Source organism: Molothrus aeneus, chromosome 11, assembly GCF_037042795.1.
Source record: "Molothrus aeneus isolate 106 chromosome 11, BPBGC_Maene_1.0, whole genome shotgun sequence".
Classification (NCBI taxonomy): Eukaryota; Metazoa; Chordata; class Aves; order Passeriformes; family Icteridae; genus Molothrus; species Molothrus aeneus.
Genome location: NC_089656.1, coordinates 16,604,944 through 16,630,774, shown reverse-complemented (window position 1 = coordinate 16,630,774; position 25,831 = coordinate 16,604,944). Strand labels below are relative to the sequence as shown.

General features: G+C 41.2%; 2 protein-coding genes across 2 annotated transcripts in view; both read left to right on the top strand.

Annotated features, from left to right (window-relative positions):
- The window catches only part of LOC136561279 (polycystin-1-like protein 2), a 35,601-nt gene extending 18,801 nt beyond the window's left edge, over nucleotides 1-16,800 (top strand). Inside the window, 23 exon segments of the mRNA XM_066557522.1 lie at nucleotides 669-803; nucleotides 1,494-1,719; nucleotides 1,973-2,166; nucleotides 2,568-2,798; nucleotides 3,020-3,121; nucleotides 3,314-3,492; nucleotides 3,839-3,985; nucleotides 4,500-4,699; nucleotides 4,854-5,080; nucleotides 5,562-5,775; nucleotides 6,716-6,944; nucleotides 7,708-7,939; nucleotides 8,379-8,475; nucleotides 9,167-9,307; nucleotides 10,015-10,200; nucleotides 11,017-11,344; nucleotides 11,443-11,576; nucleotides 12,479-12,606; nucleotides 12,938-13,098; nucleotides 13,765-13,975; nucleotides 14,492-14,593; nucleotides 15,749-15,880; nucleotides 16,675-16,800. Coding sequence (XP_066413619.1) covers nucleotides 669-803; nucleotides 1,494-1,719; nucleotides 1,973-2,166; nucleotides 2,568-2,798; nucleotides 3,020-3,121; nucleotides 3,314-3,492; nucleotides 3,839-3,985; nucleotides 4,500-4,699; nucleotides 4,854-5,080; nucleotides 5,562-5,775; nucleotides 6,716-6,944; nucleotides 7,708-7,939; nucleotides 8,379-8,475; nucleotides 9,167-9,307; nucleotides 10,015-10,200; nucleotides 11,017-11,344; nucleotides 11,443-11,576; nucleotides 12,479-12,606; nucleotides 12,938-13,098; nucleotides 13,765-13,975; nucleotides 14,492-14,593; nucleotides 15,749-15,880; nucleotides 16,675-16,800 — 4,062 coding nt within the window.
- A 756-nt stretch (nucleotides 16,801-17,556) lies between these two features.
- On the top strand, nucleotides 17,557-24,574 carry GCSH (glycine cleavage system protein H). Its single transcript, XM_066557315.1, has 5 exons — nucleotides 17,557-17,682; nucleotides 21,049-21,128; nucleotides 22,117-22,180; nucleotides 23,737-23,868; nucleotides 24,445-24,574. Exons 1-5 carry the CDS (start codon nucleotides 17,562-17,564, stop codon nucleotides 24,540-24,542), a joined length of 495 nt encoding a protein of 164 aa, XP_066413412.1. The 5' UTR covers nucleotides 17,557-17,561; the 3' UTR covers nucleotides 24,543-24,574.
- The last annotated feature ends 1,257 nt before the right edge of the window (nucleotides 24,575-25,831 follow it).

Below are 25,831 nucleotides of genomic sequence, written 5' to 3'. Positions count from 1 at the left end.
CCCATCAGCCCCTTACATACACTTTGATTCACACGTTCATGGCAGGAGCAGGCAGTGGAATCAATCAATACCTCCACATCTGTTTGCTGTTTGTTTACATCTTATGCTCTGAGGGGGATGAAACAGCTCAGAGTCCATATCACGTTCAAACTAACCTACAGCAGCCTTCTTTCATCCCAGCAGGAAACAGCTGAGTGTGGGGACTCAGATCCTGCAGGAGACAAATGTGCTGATGGTAGCACATCCCCCAGCTGAATTAGGACATGGTGGTTTTTTCTCTCAGAACAATAGATTGCATATCATTGTCATATTTTCATAATAAATTTTCTGAAGATCTCTCTGGTTGGTTTGACCCTCTCAGGAAACCCCTAAAATCCCTGCAAACATTTTTTTTCATTACACCTCTTCCAACTCTACCGGAAAGGTGTCACGCTGTATGAAAACAATAAAGATTGTTGTACACATTCCAGAATAAAAATCATTTTCAAGGTTTATAGACCCACCTTAGAGATAAGGTAGAGTCTTAATAAAATCTTTATGCAGACTTCTTGTAAGTTTACTTCTATTTGGGTCTGAGCTCATTCTTTAACTATTCAGCAATTCAGGGTGTGAATAAAATGAAATATTGACAATAGCTCAGTTGTCTGATTGTTAATATCTCCTAACAGATGGTGAGCTTTGCCATGAATCCCTTTTTCTCCAGTGACAGCAGTTTTGACATCAGTGGAACGGTGGGAGGTCTAAGTCTAACTGGTCTGGATGGTTTGATCATACCAGTCAGCAACCTCAAAGAGAACATTGAGGTAAATCCACTATTTCCTAACTTTCACCCTCCTTTCTCATTTTTTTCTTCTCTCTATTAACAAATTGTCATTTATGTTATCATTTGTGAGGTGAACACAAATGCTGGTAGTGTTCATTACATTAGATGATGTAATGAACACTACCAGCATTTAATGAACACTACCAGCATTTATTGGGGTGAAAAAAAAACCCAAGTATTTCTGACTTTTCTTGAAAATGAGGCATTTTATTCTTCCTTTAAATGAATGTAATAATGCTAATGGTTGTGGAAATAGATTCCAGATTACAGTCATCCCAAAGCAGAATGTGAAATCTGATTTCACCAACCAGCTACTGTATTTATTGAACTACACTTTGGCTTCCTAGCCCATGTATAAACTGACACGTAAATCATTCATACATGTGCTTTATGCAGCCATTGTCTCAGTCATAATCACAGTTCTCAGTTCAGAAATGCACTAACCCTAACCCTAACCCTAACTCTAGGCTTTGTGATGAGTCTACACAGATTTCAAATTAATTTTTCAGAGGTTAGTTGACATTAAAAAGAAAATTACTTTGAAAGTGGTATTTTTTTCTGGCCATGATTTCCTGATGTTATGAAAAAAGATAATCTAGCATGTGGGCTGCATGCTAAGAAGAAAAATGCTTTTCTGTTTTTAAACCTATGTCTTTTTGTTTAAAAACAGATCATGTTACCAAGGCTTTCAGCAACTCAGGAAGATAAGATTCTGCTGAATCTGGGCAGTTATAGCACTTTTCAAGTAAATGTTACCTCAGAAGGCATGTCTGTAGTGATCCACCTGGAATCTGAACACGACATTCCACTAATACTTTACTTGGGCTATGGTTATCACCCAAATGAAACCAACTATGATATGAAAAATCATTTGTTCTATAAGAAAACCTCTGGAGGTAAGAGAAGTGGTTAGTGACTCATGAACTTGCAGAATGAGCCTTGACCATGAGTTCAGGTGTCTAGCTCATCCTTCAAATTTCCAATCTCTTGAATAAAGTATTCATTAACAGGAGCAAAGATTGGGATGATTTGATCAATGAGTTGCCTAGAATGATTTCACACCTGTTTCTTTGCTTCATTTATTACATGCATGCTTCTGAATTAGCCTTTCTATATATATACGTTGAAACTAAAATATTTATGTTCAAGGTGAGATGAACAGCTGGGTTCTCAGCCCAGAAGAACTCATTTTTGGAGAGGGAACCTACTATTTCATGGTTTTACAAGATATGGGAATGGATTCAACAGTCTACAGTGAGCTAACCATAAATGCCACTTGCTTTGCATCCCGCTGTGTGTTTTGGGACGAGCACCAGGGAGGCTGGAACAGCTATGGCTGTCATGTAAGTAGAGCAAAACAAAACACTGTGTCTGTTACACACTTCAAAGCCAGCCCTCATAACCACCATCTGTAGTAACTGACACCATGAAATAAGATCATTCTGAGATGTTTTAATAAACTCAAGAAGTTTAGTCACGTTGAACTAACCTTTAAACATTCCCATTTCCTGGGATGAACTTCTATATAAGAAATTGAACCATTCTGACCAGGTCATAATGTATTGTAATGCCCATTACTGGTTAGGTGTTAGAATTAACATTCTTTATTGGAACTTGAACAATTTGGTGTGCAGCAGCTCTCTACACTAACTTACCAATCTCAGCACTGTCTTTTCATTTGCTTGGTAAGTCATTTAATACTTTGAGGCCAGATGTTTTATCAAAAATCTTTTCTGGGTTTCAGGTAGGACCAAAAACAAACCCTAGCAGCACACAGTGCCTCTGCAACCATCTGACCTTCTTTGGGAGCTCCTTCTTTGTCATACCCAATGCCATAGATGTCAGCAAAACAGCACAGCTGTTTGGTACATTCGTGGACAATCCTGTGGTGGTGACAACTGTAGGATGCATCTTTCTGATATATGTGCTTGTAGTTATTTGGGCTCGAAGGAAAGACATCCAGGATGATGCCAAAGTAAGTCTCCAGCTAATAAAGTCCATGTATTCAGGCCAATTCCCACCATGCCTAGCCTGTTTTAATAGGAAGTCTTTAACCAATCCTACTCCTTTCCCTGTAACTCTCTGTTTACTGGTTTGTAATCATTGTTCACAAGATCACAAATTCCTACTCACAGCTTTCAGGAATCTGTACTTACAGGAGAGCTAACACACTGCCCATGTTGTGTGGCTCTGCAGGTGAAAATCACAGTCCTGGAAGACAATGACCCCTTTGCTCAGTACCGTTACCTTGTGACAGTTTTCACAGGACACCGCCGGGGTGCAGCCACAACCTCCAAGGTATCAGTGCACTGTGTGGGAGGAGTTTATTTGCTTTGAGAACTGGATGAATAATAGAGCACCTGAGGCTATTGAACAGGAGAACTCAAGTGCACTGTGTGAGCCAGAAAGCCCTTAGATTTGATGAAAGAAGAAATAATCACATTTAGGATGGAGATATGCAAATCTTCATTTTGCCTTTTTATTTTCCAGGTGACTCTCACCCTCTATGGACTGGATGGAGAGAGTGAGCCCCATCATCTAAATGATCCTGATTCACCAGTCTTTGAACGTGGAGGAGTGGATGTTTTCCTCCTCTGTACCTTCTTTCCTCTTGGGGAACTGCAGAGTATTAGATTGTGGCATGATAATTCAGGGGACAGTCCATCCTGGTAAGTGGAGATCTGGAGATGCCGGGAGGTAAAAACCCACTAAAACCTTTTTATAATGTCAACAGCTTTCCCTTTCTAACACTTGAAAATTATCCTTTCTGCAGTTCTAGAAAGAAGTGTTAAATTCTAGTTTTTGCAGCTAAATAGACCAAATCACTGCCTAAAGTGCAGGACCAGGAGTGTTTCCCATATCCCATGTCCAGTACAGGATGGGATATGTCCTGTGCCTTACAGTTTAGCCACCCCAAGTAGCTGAAGGTCAGATTTTGTCCTCCACAGTCTTGCTGAGCTCTGGATTTCACACACTCAGTGGTATGTGACAGTGCCCTGTGTGTTTTTCCAACAGGTATGTGAATCGAGTATTAGTCCATGACCTGGCATGGGATCAGAAATGGTACTTCCTCTGCAACTCTTGGCTAGCCATTGATATTGGAGAGTGTGTCCTAGATAAAGTGTTCCCAGTAGCAACAGAACAGGACATGAAGCAGTTCAGGTACCTCCTATTTCATGGATTTTTTTTTTCTCTTGATAGCAGTCAGTCTGGAAAAACAAGGATGACAAAAACAGACCAAAGCCCTAGAAAAAAATGAAAACAAGGAAGGTCTTCCACTGTCCCTAAAGAGTTCTGAATAAGGGGGAGAGAGAGGGAGGATGACTACATAAATCATTACCCTAACAGTAGTACCATACTGAAAATATTGGTGCTAAAGGATAGCCTGACAGAACAGAACCTACAGAAACCTACAGAAACCCAAACATCTTCTCTTAAGTGTAATTTTCTTGACAATTTAAATAGGAACTATTTGCTTTCCCCCTATGCTGTGTCCAAAAGAAAAGGACATAAGTAGCTATGACCATGCAAATCAAGCCATGGTATTTGATCATTTCTCCTAATTATTACTTTTGCTGATAGTGCCTAGAAGCATAAAAAGGTTGGAACCCTGAACTAGGGTTTTGTTCTTTCCTCTCCTTTCTACATATCCATTTGATTTCCCTCTTCTTCCCAGCAATCTGTTCTTCATGAAGACCTCCAAGGGTTTCCAGGATGGGCACATCTGGTACTCGGTGTTCAGCCGCTCCCCTCGAAGCTCCTTCACGCGAGCCCAGCGCGTGTCCTGCTGCTTCTCCCTGCTCCTGTGCACCATGCTGACCAGCATCATGTTCTGGGGTGTGCCAAAGGACCCTGCTGAGCAGAAAATGGATCTGGGTAACAATCCTCACCACTGCTTGGGCAGGCAAATAGAGAGACAGCAGAATCTGGAAGCAAGAGTTGATTAAATGGGTTTTTCCCAAGAAAGAGACTTGATGGTTTATTTTGCCTGGGGTTATTTTTCCTTCTCTGCTCTGTTTGACCTTGACAGGTAAGATCGAATTCACATGGCAGGAAGTGATGATTGGCTTTGAGAGCTCCCTCCTCATGTTCCCCATCAACCTGCTCATTGTGCAGATCTTCAGGAACGTACGACCCCGGCCAGCCCAGCAGAGCAGAGAGAAGAAGCCGGGAAAGAATGGCCGAGTGTCCCCAAGCCTGCCTCCCACCCCAGGGGCCACCCAGGCTGCCTGTCTCACTCCGGAGGCTGTGACAAAGGCAAGTCCCAGTGAGTCCTGCACTGCCCTCTGCTGCCATACACTACCGGCTTCCCCAGCTCCACAAATTTCCCTGTTTCAATGCTCTTCAGCCTGTCTGAAGAGAAAACCCAATTACCACTGGTGCAAAGTGCCCACCTAAATGCAATCCTTCATTAAGGTCTGCCTTTGTACATGCCAGCCCTTGCACAGTTATTGTGTGTGACCAAATCACTGTGTTCAGGGGGTAGAGCAACACAGTGAAGATAAAAGGTATCATGGACCACATCTTCTCAGGCACGCTGCCCTTTTGAACCACAAAAGCTGCCTTGCTGAACTCACTGAAATCTGCCTGTCACATCCAGCACTGTAGGATGTGCTATTCTTATCCATTCTGGAGATTTTAGCAGTTGGTGCAGCTCCCAGCCAGTGGTACTGTCAGATCACATCAGCTTAAGCCACTGCAGCCAGAGTCACTGCTGTGTTGCTGCTGTCTTTCCTAGGACATAAGAAGAATTGCCAACTCACTCTTTAAAGCCCTGAAGACTCTATCTCCCACCTCAGCACCAGACCTTGAAAAATCAGCTAATATCAACACACTCCTGTCATTGGTTGAGGATGTCATCTGTCAGCAGAACAGAGCTGGGCAAGGGTTTTGTGATGACAGCAAGAAGGATGGCCCTATAATTGTCACACTGGGTGCTATGGATATCCCAGGTAAATAACACACTCTGAAATACCTGCTGAAACCCTTGCAATGAAAATGATGATAGCACTGGATGTGATAACCCAAGCTCTTCTTACACTCTGACTCAAAGGCAACTACAGAATCACAGAATAGCTGGGTTAGAAGGGATCTCTGGACCCCACCATGCTGCTCAGAGCAGGGTCAGTGGGAGCAGGATTGCCCAAGATCAAATCAGTCAGATGCTGAATGGCCCCAAGGATGAAGACTCCACAAATTCTCAACTGGAGCAACCCATTCCAGTGTCCAATATCTATGTTTTTTCTTATGTTCAGAAATTTCCCATGTTTTAAGATGTGCCCATTGCCTCTTGTTCTTTCACTGCACCACTGAGCACCCAACTAAGTAAAAACAAATGTGAAATCTCTGTTTCTTATGTTGTAGAATCAAATGTTTGCTTTGGCTTGGGAGCTGGATCAGCATCTACAAATGAAAAGACTCACAAATATCACTTGTTTCACAAACTCTTTGACCTGTCTTCTTTTTTTCTTCTTGGCCTTGTGCTGTTGTTCCTTTCAGTCTGACTCTCAATTAAACAAGAATATATGAGTAAATAATCTCACTGATTTCATTAAGACTCACATTTAGCTTTTCCAGGGAGTCTTCCAAGCTACTAATTGCACAGGTAAACCATGAACAAATTAAGAGTTGATATCTGATCTGACCTATTAAGATTTTAGGACTGCTGTTTAACTCAGTTGCCTTCTGGAAAACGTTGCAGGCCATGCCAGCAGAGGAGTATTAAGTGCTAGTACTAAAGCTGCTTTTACATGTCCTTTCATATGTTACTCTTCACTTCATCACATTCATGATCTTTAGCTCCAGAGAAACCATCCTTTGAACAGATGTGTTCTAATCTATTTATTTTCTCAATAAATAAATAAATTTAATAAATTTATTCTTTGTCTGCAGAAAAAACAAGAAGTCCAACTCCAGAGAAGAGAATTTGTGACCAGCTGAAATACAGTGGTTACCATCGCTGCTTGTACATGCAACTCCAGCATGTAGAGATGGAGCTGGAATTACTGGGGCCCCATAAATTTCAGATGCCTCAGAGTTACACACAAGCTGTTTGTCAGGTTCAGCATATGAAGAACCTCCTGGAGAACCAAATCTGCTCATCAGCATCCATCAGTGAGGGGTAACCCAGTTCTCATTCTAAGTATAAGTAAATTCAGGTCATGAATTCAAAATTGGACAGGATGACACAGCCCAAATAATTGCTGCTTAACATGTGCTAGATAACTATTATTAAATCTGTAAAAATAAGTCTTACTATTATACCACTGCAGGAGCTACAAAGAAATTTCCATGCACTGTGAACTGCACACAAAAGCAATAATGACAGATCATTGCTGTTTGTCATTTTTGCCTCCAAAGTGGAAAGTTACAATAAATGCCATGTGATAGTAAAGGGCTGGGATAATCACCCAGCTCCAAAGTCACAGAAGTCTTTTAAAATGTATGGATAAAGAAAAATTAATAAGCAGACAAAAATAGTTCTGTGAAATCTGATAATTAAGTTGGAAGTATTGAAAACAATTGCACTAATTATGTCACTTGGCCATTATGGTGATCACAAGAGATGCATTCAGCAGATTTAATGCACTCACAGCTTTGTCAATAATTCTACTGGAGATTCAGTTGTGCATGAACTGAGGAGTAAAGAAACCCATCACATTTATTTTGATTTTAGCTGATCTCTGCACACCTCATTATTTTTTCTCACTTTTTGTGTATGGATACTTTTTGGTATCTATATATCCTATATAACTGCATTAATTAAAAGAATATTATGATTTTATATCATAAGATGTTGCCTGTTCCCAGTGAACCCGATGGCTGCGATTTTGGTTCCTGTTCCATCACAGACTAATTTTTTTCAATTCTCGTTCACTCTCAAGGTGGTCCCATACTCCAAACTTGTCCAGTGATGACAAGAAAAGTTCTTCTCCCAGAGGGCTGCCCTGGTGGTTTGTGTTCATTGCTTGGTTCCTTGTGGCAGCCACCAGCAGTGTGTCCGGGTTCTTCACCATGCTCTACGGGCTCCACTATGGCAAGGAGAACTCCATCAAATGGCTCATCTCCATGCTCATCTCCTTCTTGGAAAGTCTTTTCATCACACAGCCCTTAAAGGTGAGAGCCTCAGAAATGCAACCACCAGTCAAGATGAGCTCACCTGCTGCCATTGCAGGAAGACAATGTAACACGTTCTAAAGAGCTGCAAGATTTAAGATATAAAATGAGAACTCTTTGCCCTTCAAACAAGAGCAGGCAGGTGGTTTAGAGTTCTGATGGGTTTTGCTGACATCAACTCCATTAGTTTCAACTCCCTTGCTTTGTCAGGGTTTAATGAGGCTTCTGACTAGTGAGGATGTGTCACAGAATCAGTTTAGCTGGACAAACCCCAGCACTGTGCACTGTTCTCTTGTTTATGGGCTTCAGCTGCATGGGTTCAACAAACCCAAGCACAGTTGTATTCCTGCAGTGCCTGGATCCAAAGTGATCCAGGTCAAAACCTGAGCTTCATGATATGAAATGGGAATATGGTGACTCTACAGCTGATTCCTTCCAGGTGCTGGGATTTGCTGCTTTTTTTGCTCTGGTTCTGAAGAAGGTGGAACATGAGGATGAAGAAAACACAGCTATTGATGGACCTTTATCTGCACCAGGTAACTGCCTGCAAAGTTAAAAATTATTAAAGAAAGTGCAGAATTCTCCAAGCTTTTGGAGTGCTTCATGAATAATTCTTGACAAAGCTCAACTGGCTTGCAACAAAACCTCTAACTATTCCACAATTTAGTGAAAATAAATAAGTGAACAGTAAAAAATTCACCCTTCATGTAGAGTGGTAGGTCTTTATCTGACAAGCATAACTAAAACCTCTCACAAAGAAATTTCCCACATCCTTTAAGCCCTATATGGATGTTCTCAGGTTACATACTTTTCCACAGCCACAATTATCTGTATTATTCCCCTAAACTGAGCAGTGGCTTCTGCAGTCATAATCATCTCTAAATAAAGCCTTCACTAGCAGACAGGAATCCTAGGGCACAGCAAAGTTATCTGATCTGCAGCTTCCTCCCTGCTCAGCCTCAGGCTATGAATACACCACCTGCTGAGATGCTCAGCCTAGAGAGAGACACCTGGAGCACACCTGGTCCTAAACCCAACACAGTTTTTGTGAGCTCCTTCCCTCTCCACTGTTTGCCTTACAGTTGCTATAGTAATTGTTTAAATCACATCCTCTATTCCTGAGGGAAAGCATTAGATAGAAATGTTTCCTTAGAAAGTCCAAACAAACAAAAAGCAGGACATGGATGATAATTAACTAACTCCAGGGTTCACTGCTCTCCCTCACAGGTGATTCATACCCTCTCTTCGGGGTCCGAAGGGACAGTAGGAGCAACATTTACCGGCCACCTCCTGCTGCTGATGTGGAGAAAATGAAAATCAGCTACATGAAGGAGCAGAAAGCATTTGCCCTCATCAGAGAAATCCTGGGTATTACCCATATGTAGATTATCTTGTTTTATTCAGTAATACTCATCAGTAATTTTACTTCAGTGAAAATATTGTTCTCTTGGGTGACAAAGTTTTGGCATATCTTCTTTCTGCCAGCTTTCTGCCAGCCATTATGATGTACAGACAGGCTGTTCCCTGGCAGCTGGAGCTGCAGGGAGGTGGGAATGTTAGCTGGAGCTAAAAGTGTGGCTAAGGCTTCATTTTATGGTAAAAAAACACATCACAAACATAAGAGATTAAAGAAAAGCAGAAAGGATAAAAGGAGGAGGTCAACATTAAAATCAAGCTGAAACCAAAGAGCAGATGGAGGCCATCTTTCTAAAAGCATATAGTATCTATAGATAATGATTTATGCCCCTGTTTATTTCCTCTAAAATCAATGGCAAAAAAAAAATTACCTCAACTTCACTTGGAACAAAGTAACTTTATTTGGAGCTACCATGACTACTTCTATTCAGCCTTCCCACTTCTTTTCTTGACTGCTACTCATATTCCAAATGTGAAACACTTAAACTGCAGCACATTGAAGTAGTTTGGGTGTACTCATTAGCACTGATCACTCAGAGTCTACAAAGAACCTCCCTGCCCTCATGGCTGCTGGCAGCAGTAATCATTCATGAAATCTATTTTGAACAGCTTTGTTAAGCCGGAGCTCACATGTGTTGTTTCTTTCTGTTTTTTTCCAGCCTATCTGGGGTTTTTATGGATGCTGTTACTGGTTGCCTATGGGCAGAGAGATCCCAATTCCTACTATTTAAATAAACACATTGAGGACAGCTTTACAGATGGATTCCGTGATGTCTACAGTTACCAGGATTTTTTCACGTGGGCAAACACTACTTTACTCAAAAATCTTTATGGATCATATAAAGGTGCAGATTCATATTGTTTCCCTTCAGCTTGACAGATTCTGAAACTTTGTTTTTAATACTTATCTCTAACTTTCATATTTGAGTGGAGAAAGGGACTGTGAGTGTATGAGGCTAGCAAGGAATCTTATAATATGAATACCAGTGGATAACAAAACCCCACAGCTTGACCCTAGGTTAAACATCCCCTGATATTTTCCTTATATTTAATATAACCCAAAAGTTCTGCACTGCAATGCTAAATTTTTCACATTTTTTATTACTTACTCCAGATATTCAGATATATCAGAAAGTTTACACAACTTTCTTTGCATAATTAAAAAAAAAAAAGGCAGACAGGTGGCACCATACAGCTTTCCCTCGGAGAGTTGTTTGCATCATGACTTGTGTCAATGTGAAGGCAAATTATGCAATACCAGCATGTTTCTATCCACCCATATCCAGTAAAATATGACCCACTTTCCAGCTCACATTTAAGGGTAAATATTGAAATATATTAGCAGAGTTGTTCTTTGGACATGAACACTGCATGAACACTATGGGACTCGAGGTGAGTCCCTTTTCTCCCCCAGGCCTCACTTTCCCTGTGTATAAAATACTGATGGGGGTGACACAGAACTCTGTTATTTTGAATATTATTTAAGAACTCAGTTCAAATCAATATGAGGGTTTCATTTTCATGACTATTTTGCTTACAGTGTTTCCGAGAAAAAGAATATATGGCAAAATATTAATGCATCAGTGAATCATAAATGAAATGAAGAAATATTATTAATTTTGTCATATTGCCAGTGCTGCTCTTTTCCATCTCCTGTTCAGGATTCATTACAGATGGCAATTCCAAGCTGGTGGGTAGTGCTCGAATTCGCCAAGTGAGAGTGAAAGGAGACACCTGCCCCGTTTCTCCCAGACTCCAGCACGTAGTTGAGGAATGCCACGCTCCCTACTCCCTACAAACAGAAGATACATCACTTTATGGGGAGCACTGGAATACCTCAGGCCCTGATAACTCCTCTGACTTGAGCTCAGCATGGCACTATCAGAGTCAGTCCAAACTGAGAGGACACCCCAGCTGGGGTAAATTTGCTGTCTACAGTGGAGGGGGATATGTGATTCACCTGGGAACCGACCCTAAAAATGCCTCCAGGTACCACTTGTGTTCTTGTAAATTATCAGTGCATCCTCCATGTGATACTGTCTCATTCCTGTATGAATTACATCACTGGTTACACATTCTTTTGGCAGAATTCTCCAGTACCTTTTCAACAATGTCTGGCTTGACACCTTCACAAGAGCAGTGTTTGTTGAATTTACAGTCTACAATGCCAATGTGAACCTGTTCTGCATTATAAGCCTGATGTTTGAAAGCAATGCTTTAGGTGAGAGCCTTTCCTAAGTTACACATTTCTGAAGACAGCAAGAAATGCACCTACAGAAGGTAGATTTACGCATTATCAGTGTTTTCCTAGTTCTTTCCTCAGGAAACACAAGTGCATTAATAAATCTAATCATGAGAGAATCAATGCAAATTTTTTAAACCATTTAGGAAAAATGCAGCATCTCAGTGATATAGACCATAATGGAATATCTTATGTTTGCTTATGCCGTGGTCATCTGTTGACAAAGAAAACACGACACTGAAACTTGATCTTGAGAATTTACACAACAGGAACAAGAAAAATTCTGTTTCCTAATCACTTCAGCGAATCAATACAATATTAGGACCAAAATGCAAATAATGGTCTGGGTTTTTTGCTCCTGATGACTTCTAATGTATAGCTATGTAATCATGTAATATATAATCTGGATACAACAAAGAGAAGAGTAAAAGCAGATTCTGGTTTAGGGGGTGTAAGAAAACATTTAGTCTGGGAGCAGCCTCCTTAGACTGTGTCCAAGTATTGGAAAATGCCCAAATTGAGCTCATTTTGTGTTTAGAATGAGATTCAGATTTTTAAAAAAATTCGAAGTCCTCCTGCTGTATTTCTCCATTTGCAGTCCAATCCAAACTCAGTCCTGCTGGGATTACTATTGTACTATCAAACAAGACTCAAGCAGACAAGCACAACCACTCTAAAAGCCTTGACTCTCTGAAATTCCTGTTTGAGGAAAATTTCAAACCCTTGTAGGGTTACTCATACAGTCAAGTCTAAATCTTAGTTTGATGGTTGAATTCAGCCTCACACCGATGTGAAAGCAAGTACAGAAGTCTCACTGGTGAACTGAGTTGTTTGAATGAAGGCAGAAGAAGCCCTGAGGTGACCCCTGTTTTCTTTTTTAGGGGCCTTCTTCACAAGTGCAGAGCTGCAAAGTGTCCGGCTGTACCCCTACACCGACAGCCTCCATATCTTTGTGGTTGCAGCAGAAATCATTTATTTCCTCTTCATTGTGTACTACATGATAGTACAGGTGAGCCCCACTGGAGAGTCTGCTTGAGAGCATGACCTTGTGCCTGCTGTTAATTGCATTTACAAAAGCTTTAGGACTGTACTTGATTTCAGTAGCATTGATGCTGCTACACCAATGCAAGATTGAATCAGGTACAGTGTCAGTATTAAATAATAGGAAGGCAACACTTTTTTTGGCTTGGATGCTGTTTTTGAGAAAGATAATGAGAATCTAGTGCAAGATGTAGTTTTATTCATGCAGAGCAATCTGCTTTATTGTGGAGGGCATTGCCCTAATCTTCAGAGGTGCATTGTGTGGAGTCATGAGACTGAAACAGTAAAACTCCTCCCAGGGAAAGCTGCTGCAGAGTCTGAGATGGAGATACTTCCACAGCAAGTGGAATCTCCTGGAGATGGCCATTATATTGATTAGCTGGAGTGCTCTGTCAGTGTTTGTGAAACGGACGGTCCTTGGGGCCAGGGACATCAGCTACTACCAGGAACACAAGGAGGAGTAAGTACTAATGCTATTTACTGCACCCTTTGTTGTTGCTACTTATGCAGAAATAAATCTGTTTTTCCTCTTCCCAGACAGCACCTTTTCTGTGCTAAATATTACTATCCTAGATGGCTATGTATTAATGAAGCCTGTGTGTCAGGCCTTAGATTTGTATCAGCAATAGGATTTTCTTCTGATACTGCTCAAATAAAATACAGCAGACTTCAGCACCAAGTTCCCTTCCTGTCTGCATCACCCTCTTGTGAACCAACAAGCCTTTCTGCTACAGGACATCCACCCAGAAAACACATAATCTGCCTTGTTCTTTGTTGTAAAAAGCCACTGGTTAGGAGATAATAATGGAATACTTAGTGCAGAATGGAAAATTATAACGTCTTTTAAAAGATCTTTCAGGAAAGAAATTACAGAATCACAGAATAATGAGCAGAATTTGGGCGACAGCCTCAACCTCCTCTCCTTAAAAATGTTAGCCATGCACAACTGAACTTTTTGTGTGCACACAGTAGGAAGTGCAAGTGGGAACACTCAAACAGGAACTCATTAGGTCTCTACTGAAATCCCAGCACAGGGTGACTGGCTTTTCCAGCATACCCATTTATGCACTTCAAAGGATTCTGTGTGCATGGTATATTATGCATTTTCTTTTTATTTTCCTAACAGCTCCATAAACTTCAGTGAAACAGCAAGAGCTGATGCAGTTCTTGGCTACCTGATTGCATTCCTGGTGCTTCTCTCCACAGTGAAACTGTGGCATCTGCTGAGGCTCAACCCTAAACTGAACATGATCACTTCAACACTGAGGAGGGCATGGGGTGATATCTCTGGGTTCATCACTGTAATTGCAGTCATGTTCCTTGCCTATTCCATTGCTGTGAGTACCACAGTGCTTTCTCTTGTCTGCAGTCTGCTCCCGGGTACTGTCAGGTTAAATCAACTATTTTTGAATGCCAAAAGCAACATAGCTTTGCCATGTAAAATGGAATAAAGCTGCCTGTCTATATCTTAGTTCAGCAGCTTGGAGCCCAAGTCTTCTGTATGAGTGAAAGAGAAGTTAAAACATCCACTCTGTCCTTAGCAAACTGAAATTTAGTGAAAAATCAAACACTGAGCTGAAAAATAAGGACTTTTTATGTGCAATAGATGTGACAAAGAACAAAGTACTGGAAAAATTATTTTCTGGATAAAGCTTAAATTGTGGAGCATTCAGAAAGTGCCATTTTCTGTTTGGCTAGTTATAAGTGGGAAATAGTTATATTTTTTACATATCTAGTAACAGGCTGAGCACATACAAGACATTCTCAAATCTATGATAAAGATCTTCAAGCTAAACACATTTTGCAGCAAGGACTCTGATCATGACACAAGACATGACTTCTGTCCTCTGCAGGCAAACCTGATATTTGGCTGGAAGCTCTACTCTTACAAAACCCTCCTTGATTCAGCAGAGACCATGGTCAGTCTTCAGCTGGGAATCTTCAACTATGAGGAGGTACCACATGTAATTTGGAGAAGTTTGCAGCCATACAATTGGCATCTCAGCTATCAAATATGCATTGACCCAGCAAATAGAAGGACTTTCAATTAGTGCTAAACATTAATCTAATTTTGCAAGCTCCACAGCTCCCTAAGGCAGTCACCCTTTCTGAGCAAGACAAGGACATCCAGTGAAACCTCTTTCATTTTCTATTTTGACCACAAGGAGGCTCATAATGAACCTTTCATTAAGAAACCTGCTCAAATTTCTACTAGAGATGTTACTAATTGATTACAAAAAGTTTTGAGTAATTTCCTTAGAAAGCTACAGATAGAAATATGAGGAAAGCCCTGTGTTTGTTCTGAACACCCCTTCTATCTTCCCAAGAAAGGCAAGGCCTTCCACAAGAGAACTTTATGTTAATTTTTTTGTTGTTGTTATTCTTTATATACCACTTTCAGTAAGATCTTTCAAATATTTCAATATCCTTTTAACATTTTTTGTGGATTAATTTTTGGACATCTCTGACTGTGAACTCCTCCTTGGTGTATGTTTTTAGACAATGGATCCCATAGGATATGAGTGGCTTTGAAGATCAGTCATTTAGCACATTTGGCACATTTTCAACTCTACATCCCACTCATGTTAATAATGAAAATACATTCCTATGTAGTTTATATAAAAATGAGTGTTTTGATTTTTTACAACCTTTGGTTTACAAGTGTCTCTTACAGTCTGACTGTGCTTCTTTGTAAAGCATACAGTAAAATAAATGACATGCATACAGGGATTTCACCTATTTTGAAAGCTGAGGCATTAGGAAGCTTCAGCTGTTCTGTGGATAAACAGATCTCCAGGCTTGTTAACTTTCACAGGAAACTGGCATACCATTACAATTAAATGCAAATACTTAAAAACCCCCAAAGACTGCCCATATTCACACACATATATATAAAATATTCTGTTGTCTTTGTACTGTATCATATCAACAAAGGGCAATACTAGAGTAGAAAATTTATATATGTGTATAATGAATATGTCATAATTGATTAGACACAGGATTCTCAAGGTGATAGACTTCTTATTGGGTCTTAACTGCTTGTATGTATGTATGTAGATAGGTATGTATGCTTTTTGTTTGTTTTATGTCTTACCTTATGCATTATGCAGGTCTTGGACTACAATCCAATTTTAGGCTCCTTTTTAATTGGATCCTGCATCGTTTTTATGACATTTGTGGTACTGAATCTGTTCATTTCGGTGATTCTGGTTGCTTTTAGTGAGGAGCAGAAGAATTACCAGGTTTGTTCATCTAAGCTCTCTTGCTTTTAACATTTTTTGTTCAGTGCTTACTCAGGTATTCAACCATGGATGAAAGCCATGTAAATTCAGTCCAATCTTCAGAAGGCAACATTTGCTCAGAAAGTACACTTCAGATTTTCCAGATTTACACTGTCTATTCCTGTTCAGATGAGTCCCTGTTCAGATCTGATTTGTAGTCTTCTGTTCACATACTACATCCATCAAAAAACTCTTAGGTTCGTGCTGGGCTGTATTGAAATCAGTGCCAAAACTGCTACTGAAGTGCATGAGGCTTTACAGCTCCTTTTAAAACTCTTACTGTGAGTGCCTGACCCATTCAAGCTATTGATAGTGTGGTGTGAAATCCATCTCAACACTCCAGTACTGCCCAGAAATGTTTTAAATAAAGTCAAGGGAGATGAAAACAAAGGATATGGTTGATAGAATAGAATATATATTTCATTTATCTCATTTACTTCATCTCAAAATGGTGGATGTCTCATTGTGTATACCTCGAGCTGTATGGGAGCTGGCAAGTGCACTCCAGGCTCCTGTAGAGAGATTTCCATGGGATTTGACAGCCAAAATTTCTGTAGTGTCCATACTCATCTGGGGCTTCTGTCTGGATAAAAATATTGGCACAATGTTTTGCTTGGCAGTCACTCATGCTCTGCTGAAAGTTGGCATATTTCACCTCAAGTACAGATTTTGTCTTGCAACTTGCCCTGGCTTCAGCAGAGACTGAATCCACTTTGGGTGTGCACCTCCAAGTAACATATTTGTTATTATTTCAGGCTTCAGAAGAAGAGGAGATTGCTGATCTAATGCTAATGAAACTCTTCAGTTTCTTTGGAATAAAATGCAAGAAGGAAGAGAAGCCGGTCACTGGCGAACAACTGGAACAACCTGTCAGCAAGTGAAAGAAGAGCATCTTGAAAAGTTACTTTGCTTGTGGGCAAATGATTTACTTGTTTGCTATTAGCTGCAGTGGTTAGTTAGGTTAGGCTGTAGGCTTAGGTTATTACAGCTTCTGATTAAAATGAGTTTACCCAAAGGAATGGCTGGACTTGTGTCAGAGGAGGTTTGTGCTGGATATTAGGAGAAGGTTCTTTCACCCAGAGGGTGTTCGGGCCCTGAACAGACTCCCCAGGGAATGGGCACGGCCCCAAGCCAAGGAGAGCTCATGAAGCATTTGGACAATGCTCTCAGGCCCTTGTGGGATTGTTGGGGTGTCTCTGCAGGGCCAGGAGATGGACTTCGATCCTTGTGGGTCCCTTCCAACTCAGCCTGTTGCGCGATTCTGGGAAAAAGACGCGGCGTTCACCCCTAAAGCGCTGCCGGCACTACTCTGTAATAATAGCTAAGAAATAGCGGTAACCCTAAGGCGAAACGTCCCACGTGCACTTGCTGTAGACTTGGCGCCTGTATTTATTTAATAAACACCGAGCGGCTGTTGCACTGTCTGGCTAAGTCCTCTCAGTCTCCGCCGCGGCGGCGCACGGAACATGGCGGCTCCGCTCCCTCAGGGCCCGGTGCCCGCTGCCGCCGGGGCGCGGAGCCGAGCCCGGGCCGCTCCCCAAGGGCCCACGGCGTCCCCACGGGTCCCCTCGGCCACCGCCGGCCCCGCCCCGCCGCCATCGCCACCTCCCGCCGGCACCGCCCCCGCCCGCCCCCGGCAAAGATGGCGTGGCGAGCGCTGCGGCGGGTCGGGCCGGTGCTGGCGCCGCGCTGCCCGCTCCTCTCGCTGCCGCCGCGGGAGCCCGCGGCCCGCAGGCTGGGCACCAGCTCGCTGCTGCTGGCCGGTGAGTGGCGGCCCGAGGGAGGGAGGTGCGCGGCGGGCGGGCGGGACAGCGGCCCGGTGCTGCGGGGAGCCGGCGGTGCCTGTGCCCGGGAGGGTGGGCAGGGTGGGCTGCGGGGGCTCGCCCCGGCCCAGCCCGCGGGGGAAGCCCTCGCCAGCCGGGACTGGGTGCGCGGAGCGGCAGGAGCGAGGGTCCCGCTGGCGGCCCCGGGTGGCAGCCGTCCTCTCTCCTTCTATCCCTCCCTCCTCCCCTGCCTCCCGCCGCGCCGTGTCCCGGCGGCCCTCGGAGCGCGATGCTGCAGCCGCCCGGAGCCCCCCGGTGCCGGCGGGGCCCGGAGAACCTCGCAAGATGGCTGAACCCCGAGCGCCCCTCACCTGGCCCGGACGCTGCTGGCGCTCCCACAGGAGCAGCTGCACCTCCGTTAGTTGGCCAGAAACTTTTACCCTCATCCCCACGCTGCAGGGTTGAGCAAAGCGGCTCAGTCCCCTCTGGTCCCACACAGAGGCTTCGCAGAGCGGGCCGAGCTGGAGCACGCCAGCTTGCCCGAAATAGCGGAGGGCTTTTCCCGGGATTGCCGCTCACAAACAGCCGGTGTTGGCTCCAAGGAGCACCAGCAGCACAAGAAAGGGGCAGGGGTGGGTGTCTGGCGGAGGCAGAGCCGCAGCAGGGACTGGTGTGGGCACACAGACAGAGCCGGCCAGGCTCGCAGGGCCCTGAGCCGCTCGGGGCTGCGCAGGTTTGGCTCTGGCTCCTGTGCAGCCACAGCTGCACCAGCGGCACGGCAGGGGATGGACCCGTGCATCACTGCTTGCTGTGATTTTGCCTTTGGTGTAGTTCATTCTGAAAGCATCTGCTGGTGTCAAAGCTCTCTTTGAATGGAAGTTATGCACGAAAGTCTGAAAAACAAAATCTGTGGTACTCTAGCAAACAGAAATGTTTAAAAATTGGGCAAGAAGAGGAGGAGAATAGGCTGTGAAAGTAATGACTACCACTGAGAAGAGCTCATCCACTTCTCTCCAGATATCTTAAACATACCTGTTTAATTGCCTTCTGCTGCAAGTGAAAGAAATATTATTTATTGTTTATTACTTGCAAACTGAGTTAAGATCTAAGCTGTTGTTCACTATTCTGGCCAATGTACCCATTGCTTTTCTATACACATCACTCAAAGGAATAACAGTGCTTTTGTTTGAGGCAGAGAGGAAAAGCTTTGTATGCCTCTTTGTGGAGGTGTGAGTTCACTCTTCAGGTATATATGAAATACTTAATAGAGGCAGGCTACACTAAATGAAGGGCCAAATTCAGAGTGTGCTAATTAAGCCTAAACCAAAGTCCTGTTGAAGTGAATGAAGCTAGAGTAAATTCAGGTGCTCTTCTGTAAAAGAATGCAGAGAGAGATTTGGTATGCGTTGACATTTCATATTCCTTTAGGTTGATTTATTTAATGGGCTGACCACATAAGCTCAAAGTTCAAATTTTGAGATTACTGATTAACTGTCTTTAATTTGACCTTTACTTCATTTGCAGTGTTTTTTGTTGCATGCTCAGAATTTTAATTTTTCACGATTTTTTGTTTTGGTTTGTTGGGTTTTTTTCTTTTGTCCTGCAAGAAAGTTATGTGCTCTTCTAACTGTTTGGGACATTTCACTGCTGTATTCCAAAGTGGTGTGAAATATTCTGGGGTTTTTTGTTAGCCTTGCTTTATAAACAGATTCCATACACTATTATTATCCTGAATAAAAATGTACTGCTTGGCTTCTTTGTGCCATGTGTAACATCACTAATGTTCAGCTTGAGTTTGAGATTTGTCAATTGTCATTCTCCATTCTTACACTTCATTACTCATTTCCAATAGAATTCCCGTGGCTTTAGCATCTTGACACAAAATGATTTGAGACATTTAAGACTCTGTTCATTAGAGTGTGTAATGAGATTTCTTGTAGTTATAGAAAACCATGCTAGGTGAAATTCTGTGTATTTTTGACTGATAATTCATAGGAAAATACTTTGTGTTTGCAGTTTACTCATGTTTGTTTGTGTATTATACTTGCAAACCCACATATTGTTCTACGGAGCTCTATAAAATTCAGGCCCTATCTAAGACAAACAGCTTTATCTGAGACTTGCTACTCTTGAACTTTTCAGACACAAGAGGATCACTGCAGCTGAAGAAGCTTAAAGTTTTGACTGTCTGGAAAGATTTTAGCAGGTCTACAGTGAGAGCTTCTGTTTTCCTTCACGTATAATTTTAGAAAATACACAAGGATTTGCAGAAGTGTAGTTTCTCTGGTGTTTGCCTTAAAGAGTTCAGCCCACAGGATGAGCTTGAGAGGAGAGTTGAACTCAAAAGGAAGATGCAGCTGTACTACTGTGGCACCAATCCCTCAGGAAGCTGTTTCAGCAGCAGTTTTTACAACATCCCTTGCCTGACTGGATGGGTGCTGCAAGTGGAAAATAAAAATAAATTAATTAAAATTTAAAAAAAAAAAGGTAGTAAGGCATCTATAGGGAAATTGTGTAGAAATGAGAAAACAGACATGGCAGGCTGAAAATTCTCAGAGAAAGAAAAGTTCCAGGAAAAATGTTAGCAAGAAAAATGTTGCTTGCTTCAGTTACTTCTTTTGAAGTTTCTCCATATGACTTTATAAAAACAATTGCCTCTAATAAAGCTGTCTTGAATCTTCCAGATCTGAAATGTAAGGAGAATTGTAACCTTGCTGTGACAGAACTTAACAAGGTTTTAACAGAACTATTTTATAGAGATATAGAATAACAACTGTGTTCTTCTCACAGTAACAATATTAACAGAGAGCAAAGTCTATTAAGTAGCAGTTGTCAGTATGAGTTGCCTTATTAATTTGTGCTATATTAATTTGCCTTAATAATACATAGAACTGTGCCAGCTTTGCACTTTAATGAGATGCTGTAATGCTCACAGTGTTTCTAGAGTCACCAACACTGGCCTTCCCAGCCACAATAAGTAGTTATCAGAAATCAACACTAAATATGTTTGAAAAGCTACTATGCTTTCATAGACATGTATAACTATGAGTAAAATACACATCTAGGCTTTAGATTTGCACTTCTGTTTGAAGTAGAACTGCTCTTTTTGCTCCTGTACTTTATCAGTCTCCAGATGGTTGCACAGGAACTGATAATACTCTGAGCAGGACACCCAGTGAGCCTCTGCCCTGTCACTGAGCATGTTCTGAGCTTCTCTCTAAATTGCATGTGCTGGTTAAAATATTTTCCAGGAAAAATGAACAAGCTCAGTGAAAAGCCCCACAGCTTAAGGCTGCAAATGTGTTACTGTGTTTAAGTGAGCAACATGTCACTTCTTTCTGAAATGTCGGGTTTGTTTCCTTTTAGCCCGCAAGTTCACAGACAAGCACGAGTGGATATCTGTGGAAAATGGCATTGGAACAGTAGGAATCAGCAATTTTGCACAGGTATTGATCCCTCTGCCCTTGCCCAGCTCTGCAGTATTTATTTATGCCTATCTGCTCTGTCCTTGCTCTTTGGACATTTACGGGGGTGTTTTTATTGCTTTAATTGCATATGCGACACAGTGAGCATTATTTGTGATATTTGTGCCACCTCAGCATTCTGATGAGGTCTTAATGGCCTCAGATTGAACCTGTGGAGAGCTGAACTTGGTGGGAGACTTCAATGTTCAGGTCCAAGCCTGAGCAGTTCATGGCTGTGTGAAGAGGACATCGTGTCTGCTTTTAGGTCAGGTTTCCTCTGAACACAAATATGGTGAAATCCCCCTGGCTAAAGAACAGTTGTGAGCAGATGTACAGCATGGCATAGAGGTTTTACTCTAGGACAGGAGTTCCTTTGGACTTCTGTTCTCATGCTGTACTTGATTCGGAATAGTCACAGGAAAATTCTGGGCTGTATGTAAAACTTAAAAAGGAATGGGACAAGCCATCAATAAATGGAATTAATGTTTCTCAGGACAAGCAGCATTTCTTTTAATCTCAGGTTTCTGTCAATAACTGATACTCTCTGGTGAGTATCTGTGAGATGGGTTACATGTGTCAGAGAAGAGTTGAGCCCATTGTTATGGTGCTAAGGGTCCCAATGAAGTCAGTGAGGACAAACTGTGTGCTAACAGCTCTCTGTAGCTGATGCTAAGATCAGTCAATGTTATTCCTCATTCTGCCAGAAGAAATCTGCAGATGAATTGAGCCTGAGGGTTATTAGCACTGTAATAGAGAAACAGTAATTTGGTATTTGGGGCATGATAACACGACAGTTTGTTCACATTAAGTGTTTGCTAAGAAAAAGTGAAAAATATACAATCTGTAAAGAATGAGAACAATATTTAGAGACAGAGAATACTTACATGCAGATTCTAGAGTCACTGTATCAGTTCTCTCCTGTGTGTAGTTTTGTTAAAGTATGCTCCGATGCTTTTGTTTTTCTTTTAAGGAAGCATTAGGAGACGTTGTTTACTGTAGTCTTCCAGAAGTTGGGACAAAATTGAGTAAACATGGTAAGTTTCAGTTCTAGCTGCTCGTGAAGTGATTATTCTACTCAAACCACTCTTCCTTTGCAAAGATAAATTTTCTGAAATCATATTTATGATTATTAATACCATTATAAAGCTTTTGGATGCAAAATAAATTTAGGTATTTCTACAAGAGACAGCTTTAATTTTAAATTCTCACTGTCAGACTGTGCTTAGCAGCAGAAAATACAAGCTTTTTAAACTGTGGAGATACTGATTCAAAAATAAAGCATTAAAATATTTTTGTGATAATTTTATCTATACTCTGTTTTCAAAATATTTGTACTTTGATCTGAACTTGCAAGCATTGATTTGTAATTCTCCAGTTATGCACTTTGTGAATTGCTTGATGTGAAACTTCAAATTTATATCAAGCTCTAATTTTTCTATGAATATAGAGACTCAGTAATTTTGAGGTATCAAATATGTTCACAGAGTTTTTGCTTGTTGGTGGTGTACAAGTTGTTACATTCTTAATCATTCAATTATGCAACTTTTCCTGTTAAAGAAAGTGAACGTTAACAGGAAGAAATGAAAAGCCTTTTCCTATATTAATGTAGAGAGCTGTCTCAGTAGTATATGAAGAAACAATTGTCATTATTTGGAGACAATTTTTAAAACAGAACTGGGGGTTTATGAGGTAAAGTAGAAGGCCTTTCTTCTGCTATCCTTCTTGTGGAATAGAACCCCATCAAACTATTTTGGCCAAATCTATTACATTGAATGCTGACTGTTAGACAAAAGGTCTCTCTGTGTAGGATTTTAATTAACCAACTTGTAGTTTTGCTTTATTTGAAGGAATTTCATTTCCATTTAAGTTCTTCTCTTTTCTACCCATTCTGGCCTCAGTCTAATTCCAAGCTTTCCCAGAACAAGTTGTTCTCAGATCCCTTGTCCTGGTGCCTATCTACTCTTGTGACAGCTCCCTGTTCCTTCAGCCTCTGTCTTGTTTGCTTGTGCCTGAGGGCTGCTCTGGATTAACATTGCTCCAGGCACCATTTCCACAACTCCCTACAAAACAGGAAAAAGGGAAGAGCTGCTGGGTGCTTCCAGTGTGGTGCTTCTGAATACTAATGTGTGTTTTCCAGTGAGTGCAGATATAACACTTGATAGTGTTTCTGAAGGAAAAATGGGATTGCTGAAATTGTGGCTTTGTTGATTTTGTAACCAAATTACAAATTAAAAGGTTTAAATTGTAGATAAAAGGCATATTTAAGTCTCTTGCAGCAAGAGCTGGGTGTTGTTCCTTCTAAGTCAATATCATGTGTGCTGTGGGCTTCAGGCAAAGGATTACCCAAATGTAAGGAATTCCTGTCCCTTCTGTAGCAGCCAGCTAGCACAAATTCCCCAGAGTTCAAGAGCACAATCATCAAATTTAATAATGCTGATCCTTGTCATAAAGTGGGTGACTTCAATCTGTTTTCTTGCACAAGATCAGACATTTCTTTACTGCTTGAGTCATCACCAGAGTGTCTAACTGAACAAAGGGAAGTGCTTTGTGTTTTCTCCTTAGGAACATTCAATCATATTCTCTGTTTCAGATGAGTTTGGGGCTTTGGAAAGTGTGAAAGCTGCTAGTGAACTCTACTCCCCTCTCTCAGGAGAAGTGACTGAGATTAATGCTGCCCTTGCAGATAATCCAGGGCTGGTCAATAAATCCTGTTATAAAGATGGTAAGATGCCACTTTTATCTTTAAATAATGAATACTGTGTGGATTCTTGCTACTACAAATGGCTCTGCAATTCCTGTTCTTTCAGTTTAATGGTGTGGAGACTTAAATGGAATATACTGAATATAGTTCAAGCCCAGTAAAATTTAACATAAAGCATTATCACAGTGTCTTCTTTGAACAGCTGTTTTATAACATCCTAGTTTCAGATATACACTGTGGCTGAATTTAAATCTGTTTGCCTTGATTGCATTTCTGGGTTCTGGATCTTGTAAGAGTCCATGACACTGAGAGGTCAGACTCCTTTATTCTTTTGAGGCACCATCTGCCTATGCCACTGTCACAGCCAGCACTGTAATTACACAACTGTTCTGACTCAAAAGGACATTTCTTATCATGAGTTGGTTGGTTGTTCATTTTTTAAAATACTGAAATGTTGTTTTGCCTGTACAAAAACCTGGCTGATTCTCTAGTGATCCAAAGCTGGTTGTTCCTGCTGGGAGTACTTTCCTAAGGCAGTAACATGAATGAATTGTTCTTGTAGGATATTAGCAATTCTTTTTAATTTCCTAACTACAGGTTGGCTTATCAAGATGACTGTGGCAAACCCTGCTGAACTTGATGAACTGATGACCGAAGATGCCTATGAGAAATACATAAAATCCATTGAGGACTGAGCTGGAATAATGAAATAAATTCATATAAAATATCTCAGTGTAGTTTGTCATCAATTAAGGAAATACTGAATATCCAGTTTTGGCAACTTGAAAAATACCACTTAAGATCACATATACAAGACTATAAATAATTACAGTGATAAATGTGTTTCATATCTGTGTACCTGTGAGAGTTTTTTATTCTGTTGTCTGATTCATGTAACTCCAGGTGTAATCTATAATATTTTGGGAAACAAAATTCACTTGCTGAAATATATAGTTCCATAGATTCATTTGATATCAAATTTAGTAGCAGCAGCATTAACATGTTAATTTTGTCAGAGGCACATGGCTGTTCTCATGACCTGGCCTATAGTTTTCCCTTAAGTACTTTCCTATTGCTCCCAAAGCACTCAAAAGCAGTGTCTTCCTAACCTACTCATGTTCTTCTTTCTTAGGGTTACAAAGATGATACCAAAAAAGGAGAAGCCATATCAACTACCTCTCTGTGTGATTTTTATTTCTTTACACAACTTATTAATCCTTTGCTTTCCTTATTTTTTTTTTAATTGTGTAATCAAGTAGTCCTGCCTGTGAGGCAGGAAGGATGGGGGCCCTGCCTTCCCTTTTCTGTGCTTTCTTAGTGTGCAAAGGTCCTGCAGTGATTGTTTATCAAGGTTCTACAGTGGATTATTTAGGCTGTATTTTTGTCTAGTAAACACTACCTAAGTCACAAGTAATTAAGGAATTAATTGTACATCTTTTGCCTGGCAATTGTGGTGATTTCAGCAGAGCAGGTACTTCTGGAAGTTGTGTGATCAGCAATAGTCTGACATATCATGTGCCCATGTGTGTCTGTATTTAAAATCAAGTAGCCAACTGCTCTAGTGACATCACAGGACTGAACCCAAAGCTTACCCTTTGCAAACCAGTGAACTAAAGCAGCTCATTCCATTAGACTTAATATTTAATGAATCCACAAATGTCAACTCAAAGTTGATGTGACACCTGAACTTTAGGAAAACACAATAGTACAACAGAGTTTTGGTCTAAAACTTTTCCCCACAATTTTAAAATGGTTGTTAGCAGCTAAGTACAAAATGGGAACAAACCCCAACGATTTAGGTTGATCTAAGAGGAAGCAGGGGAATGCTTAATTTGTGTAAGATGACTAAAGCAAAATTCATATTGCTTTGAAAGTTCCTTTTTTCTAAAGGGATGTGAATCACTCACCTTCTAAAGTGCATAAATACACTGCTGGTAATATAGAAACCTTTCTAATGTGTAAAAAGAGGGTTTCTTTTATGATC

What these genes read in the sequence shown, in the direction of transcription:
- GCSH (XM_066557315.1), top strand. Translation starts at nt 17,562, where the DNA reads ATGGCGTGGCGAGCGCTGCGGCGGGTCGGGCCGGTGCTGGCGCCGCGC. An exon ending in GACAAAATTGAGTAAACATG is followed by an intron (nt 22,181 to 23,736) that starts GTAAGTTTCAGT and finishes TCTCTGTTTCAG; the next exon opens with ATGAGTTTGGGGCTTTGGAA. An exon ending in TAAATCCTGTTATAAAGATG is followed by an intron (nt 23,869 to 24,444) that starts GTAAGATGCCAC and finishes TCCTAACTACAG; the next exon opens with GTTGGCTTATCAAGATGACT.